The sequence below is a fragment of the Pezoporus occidentalis genome, unplaced genomic scaffold (assembly GCF_034315485.1).
Source record: "Pezoporus occidentalis ecotype Australia unplaced genomic scaffold, CSIRO_AGI_Poc_V1 ctg388, whole genome shotgun sequence".
Classification (NCBI taxonomy): Eukaryota; Metazoa; Chordata; class Aves; order Psittaciformes; family Psittacidae; genus Pezoporus; species Pezoporus occidentalis.
This window is the reverse complement of record NW_026915711.1, coordinates 82,328-94,691: the sequence shown is the minus strand read 5'-3', so window position 1 is coordinate 94,691 and position 12,364 is coordinate 82,328. Positions and strand designations below refer to the sequence as shown.

Below are 12,364 nucleotides of genomic sequence, written 5' to 3'. Positions count from 1 at the left end.
CGCCCGCAGCTCCCCCCAATGCTCCCTCTCAGTGCCCCCATTCCCCTGCGCCCGCAGCTCCCCCAATCCCCTCAGTTCCTTGCAGTGCTCCCAGTCCCCTCCAGTGCTCCCAGTGCCCCCATTCCCCTGCGCCCGCAGCTCCCCCCAATCCCCCCGGTCCCTCGCAGTGCTCCCAGTCCCCTGTGCCCGTATCTCCCCCAATCCTCCCAGTTCCCTAAAATGTTCCCAGTCCCCTGCGCCCGCAGCTCCCCCAATCCCCTCAGTTCCTTGCAGTGCTCCCAGTCCCCTTCAGTGCTCCCAGTGCCCATATTCCCCTGAGCCCGCAGCTCCCCCCAATGCCCCCGGTCCCTCTCAGTGCCCCCGGTCCCCTGCGCCCGCAGCTCCCCCAGTCCCCTCAGTTCCTTGCAGTGCTCCCAGTCCCCTCCAGTGCTCCCAGTGCCCCCACTCCGCTTCGCCCGCAGCTCCCCCCAGTCCCCTCAGCTGCTTGCAGTGCTCCCAGTCCCTCTCAGTGCCCCCATTCCCCTGCGCCCGCAGCTCCCCCAATCCCCTCAGCTGCTTGCAGTGCTCCCAGTCCCCTCCAGTGCTCCCAGTGCCCCCATTCCCCTTCTCCCGCAGCTCCCCCCAATCCCCCCGCTCCCTCTCAGTGCCCCCAGTCCCCTGCGCCCGCAGCCTCCCCATCGCCCGCAGTCCCCGGTAGCGCTCCCGGTCCCCCCAGCGCCCGCAGCTCCCCGTTGTGCCCAATCCCCGCCCCTGCTCCCGCAGCCTCCCCCGTTGCTCCCGGTGCCCCCGCCGCTCTCGCCATCCCCTCCCGTTCGCCGGGGGGGTGCGGTGCGGGCCCCACCGTTCCGGAGCGCAGGGCGCTGTCCAGCGCCTGGTGCCGGTTGTGCCAGACGAGGCGGTGCAGCGGGAACGTGTGCGCGGCTCCCGCCATCCCCGCACCATGTCCCCGGGCGGCCGGGCCGCAGCGCCGGGGCCTGCCCGCAATGGCTGCGCGCGGGGGCGGCGGCGGCGGCGCACAGCGGCGGCGCGGGGCGGGGCCGGCACCGGGCACCAGGGGCGAGGGGCACCGGAACCGGCACCGGGGGTAACGGCGGAGGGAACCGGGAAGCAGCGACAGGAACCGGAACTGGCACCGGGGAACGGGGACCGGAACCGGCACCGGGGGTAACGGGGACAGGAACCGGCACCGGGGGTAACGGGGACAGGAACCGGCACCGGGGGTAATGGGGACCGGAACCAGGGGTAACGGGGACAGGAACCGGCACCGGGGGTAACGGGGACAGGAACCGGCACCGGGGAACAGGGACCGGAACCAGGGGTAATGGGGACAGGAACCGGCACCGGGGCTAATGGGGACCGGAACCAGGGGTAACAGGGACCAGAACCGGCACCGGGGGTAATGGGGACAGGAACCGGCACCGGGGGTAACGGGGACCGGAACCGGCACCGGGGGTAATGGGGACCAGAACCGGCACCGGGGAACTGGGACAGGAACCGGCACCGGGGGTAATGGGGACAGAAACCGGCACCGGGGAACAGGGACTGGAACCAGGGGTAACGGGGACCGGAACCGGCAGCCGGGGTAGCGGGGACAGGAACCGGCACCGGGCAACGGGGACAGGAACCGGCACCGGGGGTAATGGGGACAGGAACCGGCACCGGGGGTAACGGGGACAGGAACCGGCATCGGGCAACGGGGACCGGAACCAGCACCGGGTGTAACGGGGACCGGAACCGGCACCGGGGACCGGGGGTAACTGTGGTAGGAACCGGAAAGCAGCGACAGGAACCGGCAACGGGGCTAACAGTGACCGGAACCGGCACCGGGGCAACAGCAACGGGAACAGGGAACTGGCACCGGTTCCCGGGGGCAACCATCTCCCAGTTCCCCTCCATCTCCAGTTCCCCCAGTCCCTGTCCCAGTGTCACCAGTCCCTCAGTGCTCCCGGGGTCTCCGGTCTTCCTGTACCTCCAGTCCTGTTACCTCAGAACCCTGATCCCGGTGCTCCCAGCGACCGGAACCGGCACAGGGGCAACGACAACCAGGATCGAACACCAAGGGGCACCGGCACCTGAGCAGTGCGGGCACCGGGCGCGGCGGGGTGTGGGGCAACAGCAACCGGCATCCGGCCCCTGACACCGGCACTAACGGCGGTGCCTCAGGCATCGGGACCCTCCTTGCCCCGGCCCGGGCTGCTCCCGGGTCCCGGCACCCCCCTAATATTTCCCATTGCGATCCCTGTGGGGTCCCGGGGCTCCCCTCCCCTTTTCTGCCTTAAACCTCAGCCCCGGGGCAGCGACCGGGACCACCCAGGTTTGCTCCCATCCCCATCCCACCCCATCCCATCCCCATCCCCATCCCATCCCCATCCCCATCCCTTCTCCACCTCTCCCTCGAGCTGTTTTGCTCCATCCCTTGGCGCCGGCACAACCCCATCATCAGACACCCGAGAGTCCCCGCGCCGCAGGAATGCCGGGACGCCGGCCCGGCGCTGCCTGCGGGCTGGGTGCAGGCAGGGAACAGGATGGGTGCGGGCAGGGGAGGTGCTCCCTGCACATCCCCACAGCAAGATCAAGCCACACGACCCCCAGCACCCACCTTGCCCGAGACCTGCATCCCAAAGCAGGGGGCACAGGGGATGCCTGCCCCCCCCCCCCAATTCCATGGAGCCACACGAAGTTTTTCCACATTTTTACTATAAAACCTCTTTTTTTTTTGGCATTCTCACATCTCTGCTCATTAAAACCTCACTCACCAACAGCCCCAGCCCTGCCCGGTGCCAGCCCCCCCATCCCCGCTGTTACCCCTGAAGCAGAGCAACCGGGGACCAGCATTTACAGGGACCGCAGTGCGGCCCCAGCAGCTCCCCTCTCCCTCAGCCCCCTGTGCCCCTCAGCTTAGGGGGACGCTGGGAGTGTTTCCCTCCCCCTTACCCAAGGGGGTGGCAGGGGCAGAGCCGGGGGGCACGGGGGACCCGTGGCACCGTATTTACAGGGGTCCCCCTGGGGCACACTCACACCTTCACTCACACACACCAAGGACTCGGCCCCCACACAAGGGGCAAAGGCGACGATGGGATGGGGAGGGATGAGCTGACCGGGTCCCTGCCCGGCCGGCGCTGGGCACCCCGCTCGCCCCATTTGGCACACACGGAGCGGTGGCGAAGCGGGTGGGCACGGAGCGGGGCCGCGGGGGCTACCTTCATCTGAGCCGGAGAGATGGGGGGGGGACCACGCGCACCGGGGAGCGGTGCTGGAGCGTGGCCCCCAGCGCCAGCTCCGCACCGGGCGTCCTCCGGGAGCCTTGGGCACACGGGAACCCAACCCAATAAATAAGGGGAGGGACGGGGCTGGGATGGGGGGGCCGCAGGCAGCGGTCAGAGCCCGTTGGTGGAGCGCTGGATGAAGGGCACTTTGCTGAGCTCCACCACGGGCGAGCGGGGCTTGTTCTGCATCCGCGGCACCCGCTGCAGGAGCTGCTGCGCCTGGCGCTGGGCGTCCCGCAGCTCCTTCCGCCACTGCACCAGCTCGGGGTCGCTCTGCGCAGGGCAGGGTACGGGTCACACACAAGGGGCTGCCCCCCAAGACTGCAGTGTTTGTGCCCCGTGGAGGGCTGAACACGCAGGGCTGGTGGGCAGCAGCAGGCAGGGGGTGGTGAGCGCCCAAGCGGGGTGGCACGGGTTGGTTAGCACCCAAAGGAGATGGGCAGGAGGTGGGGAGCGCCGGGCAGGGTGATGCAGGGCACACTCACATCGCACTGCAGCACGAACTGCTTGCCCCCACGGATGCGGAGCAGGATGCACTTCCGCTCCTTCACCTGCGTCTCCTCCACCGAGTCGATCTCCTCCATGGTGAGCAGGGACTGCTGTGGGGGGACAGGCTCAGCCTGGCCCGTGCCTCACTGCGGTCACCCCATCCACACCCCCCCCCAAAAGCCCTTCGCAGCGCCACAGCTGGCCCTGAGCACCCCTCAACCCCATTCCCAGCACCCACGGGTGCTCGCCCGCCTTACCGGCGACTCGCCCTCCCCGCGCCACTCCAGGCGGTTGGGGAAGAGGTAGAAGTAGCGGCGTTGCCACTGCGTCAGGAAGGGGTTGCCCAGCTTGGCCATGTACCCGTGCATGATGCAGTCCTTGCCCATGGCGTACTCTGTGCCCGGCGCGCCGGGGGGAGGCAGGGTCAGCACTGGGGGCTGTTGTAGGCACACACACACACACACAAAAGGGGGGGGGTCACCCGGCCCCACTCACCCTCCTCATGGCCCAACTGCTTGTTCTTGGCCTTCTTGCGAGCCTCCAGCTTGTCGGTGTCGGCGTTGACGGCCTCGAACACGGTCTCCGTCACCTCCTGCTGCCACCGCTCCGAGATGGTGAGCGGGAAGTTGCGGTACAGCTCCTGGTCGCTCTCCAGGAGCTGGCAGGGGACAGGCAGGAGGCTGGGTCAGGAGCCCGCTGTCGGCTCAGCACGGCCCCTGCTCGGCCCCTCCATCCCCTTTACCTTGATGCCTTTGGTGTCCTCCTCATCGAAGGAGCCGATGTCGAAGGCATCGGCCGCGTTCACCTCGCCGCGGGGTGGGATCAGGGGCGGTGGGTACTGCAGGCAGGGAGCGGGGTTTAGAGGGTGCTGCCTGCACCCCCCGCAGCCCTTCCTGCACCCCTGGAGCCCTCACCCTCACCTTCTGCAGGAAAACCATCTGCCAGTCCAGCCCCTTGAAGAAGGGCTCCTCCTTCACCTCCTGAGCCCTGGGGAGCGAGCGGGGTGAGCGCTGCAGGCTCCTGCCCTGCCTGCCTGCCCCAGCCCACCGGGACTCACCCGCGGCCCATGCAGCCCAGGCGCCGGTTCACGTCCCGCTGCAGCAGCCCCTCGAGCAGGGAACGGAGCTCCGGGGAGAAGGAATCGGGCAGCTCGACGGCCTGGGGGACAGGACACGGTCACCAAGGCCACCACGGAGCACGCGAGCATCAAGGCACAACGGGGGACAGGGATGCTCCGCGTGCGCCGACCCACACGGGGATGGGCCCCAGCTCACCATGGTGAGGGTCATCCGGTCGATCTCATGCTTGTCCTTGGTCTTGTGCTGCCGAAAGGGGCTGTGGCTGTGGTGGTGAGGGGAGAAGGGACTCAGCGGTGCCCATCCACACCCCCCGGTGCCCAGCGGTGCCTGCACACTCACCCCCGGAGCAGCTTGAAGAGCATGCAGCCCAGTGAGAACCAGTCGGCGCTGCTGTCGTATGCCACTCCTTTCTGCAGCACCTCCGGAGCCATGTACCCATGGGTGCCCCTGTAGGGCACAGAGCGGGCTCGGGGGCTGTGCCAGGCCAGGGGTTCAGGGCTTTGGGGGTGCAGGCACACTCACACACTGGCATGAGGCTTCTTCTTGGAGAAGTCACAGGCCAGGCCCAGGTCTGAGATGCGGACGTGCCCAAACTCGTCCAGGAGGATGTTTGCTGGCTGCCAAGACATGGGGTGTTCCTTGAGCCCGAGCGCTGGCAGCAGGGCTGCGGGTGCCCCATGGGGTGCTCTGTGGGGTTTGGGGGTGTCCACAGCACTGAGGGGCCTGTGGGACTGGGAAGTGCCACTGGAGTCCCCCATCTCCCCCCACCCCGAGGTCTCAGGGTACCTGTGGAGTTTGGGGGGTTCCTGCAGGGTCATGGGTGGCCACAGGACGTGAGGGTGCCCTCTGGGCTTGGGGGATGCCACAGGGTGTGCGGATGTCTGTGACACCCATGGGTGCCCACGGGGTGCAGGAGGTGCCCACAGGGGCGTGTGTGAGCACGGGGTGGTCACCTTGAGGTCTCGGTACACCACGAAGCGGCTGTGCATGTGCTCCAGGCCCAGGATGATCTCAGCTGCGTAGAACCTCATCTCTGCCTCCGAGAAGACCCCGTGCTGGGACAGGTGATAATGCAGGTCTCCCCCTGTGACAACAGGGACCAGCTCTCACCCTGGTACTGCTCTCTGCGCGCAAGGGGTCCATGGGGACCGGGGCTTCTCACCATTCATGAGGTCGAGGATGAAGCTGAGCTTGTCGGGCGTGTGGAAGGCGTAGGACATGCACACGATGAAGGGGCAGTCCTGGCAGGAGAGGCAGGGTCAGGCAGTGCTGGTGGTGCCCCGGGGACACCATCCCTCGGTGTCCCCGTCCCCAGAGCCCCGTGTCCCCTCACCCCGGTGCTGACGAGGGACAACATGATGCGCTCATTGAGGGCCAGGGTCTCGCCCTGCTTCATCTTGATGCGTTTCTTGTCCAAGCACTTCATGGCGTACCTGGGGGCAGAGAGTCCCTGCAGGGTCCTGCCTCGGTGCCACCATCACCGTGTCACCACGGCTACACCAGAGCCGGCACCCGCGGCCACATCACCGCATCCAGCTCCCACCCACGGCCGTGACGTCCTTGGATCCCCCAGAGCCCCGTAGCCATGGCAGCACTTCCGCAAGCCCCTAACATCCGTTGTCATGGCAACACGGCTGCAGATGCCCTGGGGACCACCACCACAGCCCCAGTGTACCCCTCCAAATCCCAACCCCTTTATGGATCCCTATGGAGCATCCCCCTGCCCCAGTTACATTTTGCCTGTATCCGCTTTCCGGCAGCCGTAGACCTCCCCGAATCCGCCGCGGCCGATGATCCGGTGAACGCTGAAGTCGTTCATGGTGAGCTGGAGGTGGGGAAGGAGGAGATGGGGGTGAGCGTGGACACCGGGGTGCTGCAGGACCTGCCCTGCACCGAGAGCCGGGTGTGCTCATGGTGATGGTGTCTCACACCCTGCCTCAGCTTCCCCGGGTGAGGACATGGAGGCTGCTCCTCGTGTCCTCATGTGGAAGAGCCACGGGTGACTGAGAGCCCAAGGGGGGGTGTGAGGGTGCCCCTGCACCCATGCCCCCCACCCTGAGGCGCAGGTGATCCCCCGCTCACATGGATGTTCAGCTCCACGTTCTTCCACTGGCAGAACCGTGTGAACTTGTCACTGCAAGGAAGCACAGAGAGGGCAGGAGTGGAGCCCCTGCAGGAACCCCAACCCCAAGACCCATCTCCCTGGGGGCAGGCAGCACCCGCCGGGACCCCTGTGTGAGGACAGAGAGACCCATGGGGATGAGAAGGGTCCCCCGGGTCCCTGGTCTAGGGATAGACGCCCCCGGAGCTCAGCCTAACAAGGGACCCCCTGGTCCCTCTCTGGGCCAGGACAGTGGGATGGGACACCCGGATCCATGCGGGAATTCCCTCCTCTCACCTCTCGATGAACTTCTGGAAGATGCCTCCCTGCAGGTTCTGGCAGATCTCCTCAATGTAAGGCTGGGGGGACACAGGGCTCAGTGATGGGTGCTCGGGGCCACCCAGGGCACCCCTCAGGTCCCATCATTACGTGAGGTCTCCTCCTCTCTGTAGATGTCACATATCCCCACTGCCACCCCGCCACTGCCAGGCCCTGGGCTCCCCACTGTCACCTTTAGGTCCAGGGTCCCAGTCAGCATCCTCTGAGCAGCCCCCCTATTACCCCCAGCAACCCCTTCACTCCCAATCTACTGGGACCCCCCTCACCATCCTTTGGGGTCCCGTCACCCCCGGCCCCCTGGAAGGGGTAACCAACCCCTGGGGTAGCAGAGGTGTCAGGGCCACCCGGGTGATGCCCACCTGGAAGAGGTCTGGGGGCACCTGCTTCTTGCTCAGGCGGCTCTGGACGTGCTCCGTGGCACTCTTGGAGAAGGGCTGTGGGGTGAGATGGGGCCGTGTCACCCGGGGCTGATGGGCACAGGGATAAGACAGCCCCCAGGGAGCCAGGCAGGGCTGCGCAAGGAAGGGAACCCACGGAGGAGCCCCCACCCATAGGGGTCTGTGTCTCCCAGCACAGTCAGGGATGGGTTGGGAGCTCCACCTGAAGACGCTGGGTACCAAGACCCATGGGTGCATCCCTCCCGGCTGCTCTGGGGACACCCCCACGGCTCCTCATCCCTCGCATCCCCGCACTCACATGGGAGCAGGCCAGCAGCTCCTTCATGATGTAATGGTCGAAGATGTGGCGGCTCCGGGTGCTCCGCTCCTCCTCCGAGTCCAGCTTCTCGTACTTCTTGATCTGGCAAAGACCCAGCTGCCGTGGCACCGGGGCACAGCACCGTGCCATGTGGGGCAGCCCTCTCCCCACACCGGGCAGGCACAGCCCAGGGGACCGTGGCCCCAGCTCATCTGGGTACCACGTCCCCTGGGCACCCAGAGCATCACCTCCTGGCCCCTCTGGGGGTCCCTTGGGTACTCTGCATGCTCTTGGTACCATGGCAGTGCACCCCGTAGGTACCAAATCCCACCCCAAACCCTCCTTGTGAAGATGGGGTTCGTCGGGATGGGTCCCCCCCATCTCACCTCCTCATAAAACTCCATCAGGGGCTTGGCCTCCTCTGCCTGGTTAAAGGCGAAGTCCCGGAAGAGCAGGTACCCTGGCAGGGACAGAGCCATGTGTGAGAGCTGCCTGCCCCACAGCGGCCCTGTGTGCCCCATAGCACAGGCCAAGGGGCACAGGGATGTCCCCTGGGCCTGAAGGTCCCCGCAGCCACCCCCACAGCAGGCCTGGGGAAGTGCCAAGGAGGGAACCAGAGACAAAGGCACCAGCGGGCACAGGGTGCTATAGGTCGCTGTGGGGCAGGGGTGTGATGGAGACGTTGATGCAATGGGGTCGTAGTGGGGCAGGGGCAGAGGGGTGCAGTGTGGTTGCAGTGGGGCAGGGGCACAGGGGTGCAGTAGGGCAGGGTTGCAGTGTGGCTGCAGTGGGGTTGCAGTGTGGCCGCAGTGCGGGAAGGGCACAGGGGTGCAGAGGGGCAGGGGCGCAGTGTGGCTGCAGTGTGGCAAAGGCACAGGGGTGCAGTGTGGCTGCAGTGGGGCAGGGGCACAGGGGTGCAGTGTGGCTGCAGTGGGGCAGGGTTGCAGTGTGGCTGCAGTGGCACGGGAGTGCAGTGGGGCAGGGTTGCAGTGTGGCTGCAGTGCGGCAGGGGGGCAGTGGGGCAGGGTTGCAGTGTGGCTGCAGTGGGGCAGGGTTGCAGTGTGGCTGCAGTGTGGCTGCAGTGGGGCAGGGTTGCAGTGTGGGGGCAGTGGGGCAGGGTTGCAGTGTGGCTGCAGTGGGGCAGGGTTGCAGCGTGGCTGCAGTGGGGCTGCAGTGTGGCTGCAGTGGTGCAGGGTTGCAGTGTGGCTGCAGAGGGGCAGGGTTGCAGCAGGGCAGGGTTGCAGCGTGGCTGCAGTGGGGCAGGGTTGCAGTGTGGCTGCAGTGGGGCAGGGTTGCAGTAGGGCAGGGTTGCAGCGTGGCTGCAGTGGGGCAGGGTTGCAGTAGGGCAGGGTTGCAGAGTGGCTGCAGTGGGGCAGGGTTGCAGTAGGGCAGGGTTGCAGTGTGGCAGGGTTGCAGTGTGGCTGCAGTGTGGCAGGGTTGCAGTGTGGCTGCAGTGGGGCAGGGGCACTGTGGAACGGCTGCCATGGGGCGGACGTGCCCGGAAACCACCAGAGCCAGTGGGAGGAAGCGAGAGGCGCTTCCTGCCCCGCAGGGTTTGCGCTGGGGAAGTGCCGGGGGCGGGGGGGCCGTGGGGCTGTGTCACGCAGCCCCCAGTGCCCCGCTGCAGCCCCTCACCTCCCCTAGGCCCTGCCAGGGGCAGCAGCCACGGCCACTGGCACGGGTGCCACCGACCCACTGCTCCCAGTGCCCCCGGTCCCCACTCACCGATCTTCTGCGTGAAGATCTTGTCGAACGTCAGCTCCCCCCGGTCCTCCAGGTACTTCTGCATCACGCTGCGGATGCTGGGGGACACACACACACACACACCGGAGGGGATCAGCCCCCCTGTGCCCCTCCAAATACACCCCCATGCACCCGCCGTGCCCCTCCTCTCCCACGTCCCCATCCCCGCTGGCACGAGCATCCTCCCCTCCGGTGCGGGTGCCCCACGGCGCTGGGCTCCGGTAAGGGTCAGGCACTGGGGTCTAAGGGAGGGATGCCCGAGGCCCTGTGGTGCCTGTGAGGGCACTGGGGTCTCAGTGGTGCCCATCGGTGCCCTCAGCCCCAGAGCAGGGGGGTCTGGCAGCGGGTGCCCGGGTGTGTGTGTGTGTGTGTGTGTGTGTGACAGGTTGGGTGTGCTGCGGGTGTTGTGTCAGGCTGTTGGGCAGGGCTCCCTGCCTTGGGTTGGGCACAGGGCAGCGTGGGCTGGGTGTGCAAAGGGAAGCTGGGAACAGGAAGGTGGGGTGGGAGCAACACTGTGAATGTGTGTACATGTGTATGGGGGTGTATGGGGGTGTGTGCATGTGTACGTGTGTATGTGTGTGTATGGATGTATATGTGTGTGCATGTGTGTGTTTGTGTGTACATGTGTATGTGTGTGTGTGTGTGTGTGTGTGTGTCTGTGTGTGTGTGTATGTGTGTGTATGTGTGTATGTGTGTGTCTGTGTGTACATGTGTATGTGTGTATGGGGGGTGTGTGCGTATGTGTGTGTGTGCATGTGTGTGATGTGTGTGTATGTACATGTGCGTGTGTGTGTGCATTTGTGTGTGCATGTGTGTGCGCGTCTGTGTGTGTGTGTGCATGTGTGTGTATGTATGTTTGTATGCATGTGTGTGTGTGCGTGCATATGTGCATGCATGCATGTGTGTGTGCATGTGTGTGTGTGCGTGTGTGCATGTGTGTGTGCAGAGGGAGGGCAGAGTCCAGTGCTGAGCCCTTCCGTGTGTGTGCTGAAGTGCACAGTGTGAACATAGACCCAGACCCACAGCATCATGGGATGGGATGGGATGGGATGGGATGAAGGGACCTTAAAGCTCCTCCAGCTCCAACCCCAACCCCTTCCACTGGAGCAGCTTGCTCCAAGCCCCTGTGTCCAACCTGGCCTTGAGCACTGCCAGGCACACACATGTGTACATACAGAGACACACACATGTGTACATACACAGGCACACACATACCTACATACATACACAGACACACATGTATGTACATACACTGGCACACAGGTGTGTACATACACAGGCACACACATGGGCACATAGACACATACATGTGCATATACACAGACACATGTGTACATATACAGGCACACACATGTGTACAGAGACACATACATGTGCATATATACAGACGTGTGTACATAAACAGGCACACGTGTACATAAACAGGCCCACACGTGTGTACATATACAGACACGTGTGTACATACACAGACACAGGTGTGTATACACACAGCCACTCACGTGAGTACATACACAGACACACGTGCACACACACAGCCACTCACGTGTGTACATATACAAGCACGTGTGTACATACAGACACACATGTACACACACACAGGTGTGTACATATACAAGCACGTGTGTACATACAGACACACATATGTACACATGGACACACATGTACACACACAGACACACAGGTGTGTACATACATGGACACAGATGTACACACATGGACACAAATACAAGCACACATGGACACAGGTGTGTACACACACGGACACACACATGTGTACACACACGGACACACACACGTACACACATGGACACACAGGTGTGTACATACACGGACACACAGGTGTATACACACACGTACACACACACGTACACATGTACACACACACGTACACACACATGTGCACACGTGCACACACACATGTACACACACGTGCACACACACATGTACACACAAACATGCACTCACACCCTCACACACACCTTCACACACAAACCCACACAAACACACGTACACACATGAACACACATGCACACACACACGTGCACACACACACGTACACACACGTGCACACACACACACGTACACACACATGTACACACGTACACACACGTACACACGTGCACACACACACACGCACACACGTACACACACACACGTGCACACACACACGTACACACACACGTGCACACACGTGCACACACACACACGTGCACACACACGTGCACACACGTACACACACATACACACACACACGTACACGCGTGTGCAGGGCTGCGCGTGCGAGCCGCGGTGGTGTCGGCGCACACCCGAGCGGGCCGGGGCACTCTGAGGTGTGTGTGTGGGGGTGGTGGTGGTGTTGGTGTTGGTGGTGTCCGGGTGCCGGTGCCGCGGGCCCCGCGTGCCGGTGCCGCTCTCACCTGGGCTCGGGCAGCAGGATCCTCTTGCTGGCGCGGGCGGCGGGCGCGGCGCGGCTCTTCTCCATGGCCATCAGGTAGCTCACGTCCGCCAGCACCGCCTCCAGGTCCGCCATCTTGCGCCGCGCCGCCGGACCCGCCGCCCACCACCGCCGCCACCGGACCGGACCCGCAGCCGGACCCCGACCCGCACGGACCCGGAACCGGAACCGAGCCCCGGAACCGGAACCGGGACAC

General features: G+C 64.8%; 2 protein-coding genes across 6 annotated transcripts in view; both read right to left on the bottom strand.

The window, feature by feature from the left end:
* The window catches only part of ANKRD13D (ankyrin repeat domain 13D), a 12,505-nt gene extending 11,471 nt beyond the window's left edge, over positions 1–1,034 (bottom strand). Inside the window, exon 1 of the mRNA XM_062632254.1 lies at positions 842–1,034. Within this exon, the coding sequence (XP_062488238.1) occupies positions 842–931 (90 nt within the window). The 5' untranslated portion in view covers positions 932–1,034. The remainder of the gene's footprint in view (positions 1–841) is intronic.
* GRK2 (G protein-coupled receptor kinase 2) overlaps positions 1–12,364 on the bottom strand; it is a 25,952-nt gene extending 13,588 nt beyond the window's left edge. For 2 of the 5 annotated variants that reach the window (XM_062632251.1, XM_062632249.1), the window contains exons 1-21: positions 12,131–12,364; positions 9,696–9,772; positions 8,357–8,430; positions 7,971–8,072; positions 7,634–7,708; positions 7,233–7,294; positions 6,917–6,968; positions 6,568–6,659; positions 6,168–6,267; positions 5,997–6,075; positions 5,788–5,918; positions 5,357–5,451; positions 5,174–5,281; positions 5,030–5,096; positions 4,813–4,913; positions 4,676–4,742; positions 4,498–4,593; positions 4,251–4,413; positions 4,013–4,149; positions 3,752–3,865; positions 3,366–3,539 (exon numbers count right to left, since the gene is read on the bottom strand). In XM_062632251.1, the coding sequence (XP_062488235.1) occupies positions 3,378–3,539; positions 3,752–3,865; positions 4,013–4,149; positions 4,251–4,413; positions 4,498–4,593; positions 4,676–4,742; positions 4,813–4,913; positions 5,030–5,096; positions 5,174–5,281; positions 5,357–5,451; positions 5,788–5,918; positions 5,997–6,075; positions 6,168–6,267; positions 6,568–6,659; positions 6,917–6,968; positions 7,233–7,294; positions 7,634–7,708; positions 7,971–8,072; positions 8,357–8,430; positions 9,696–9,772; positions 12,131–12,243 (2,067 nt within the window). In that variant the 5' untranslated portion in view covers positions 12,244–12,364 and the 3' untranslated portion in view covers positions 3,366–3,377. Of the gene's footprint in view, positions 1–814; positions 825–2,677; positions 3,540–3,751; positions 3,866–4,012; positions 4,150–4,250; positions 4,414–4,497; positions 4,594–4,675; positions 4,743–4,812; positions 4,914–5,029; positions 5,097–5,173; positions 5,282–5,356; positions 5,452–5,787; positions 5,919–5,996; positions 6,076–6,167; positions 6,268–6,567; positions 6,660–6,916; positions 6,969–7,232; positions 7,295–7,633; positions 7,709–7,970; positions 8,073–8,356; positions 8,431–9,695; positions 9,773–12,130 lie in introns of those variants that run through there. The other 3 variants (XM_062632252.1, XM_062632248.1, XM_062632253.1) reach the window with 3 other exon arrangements.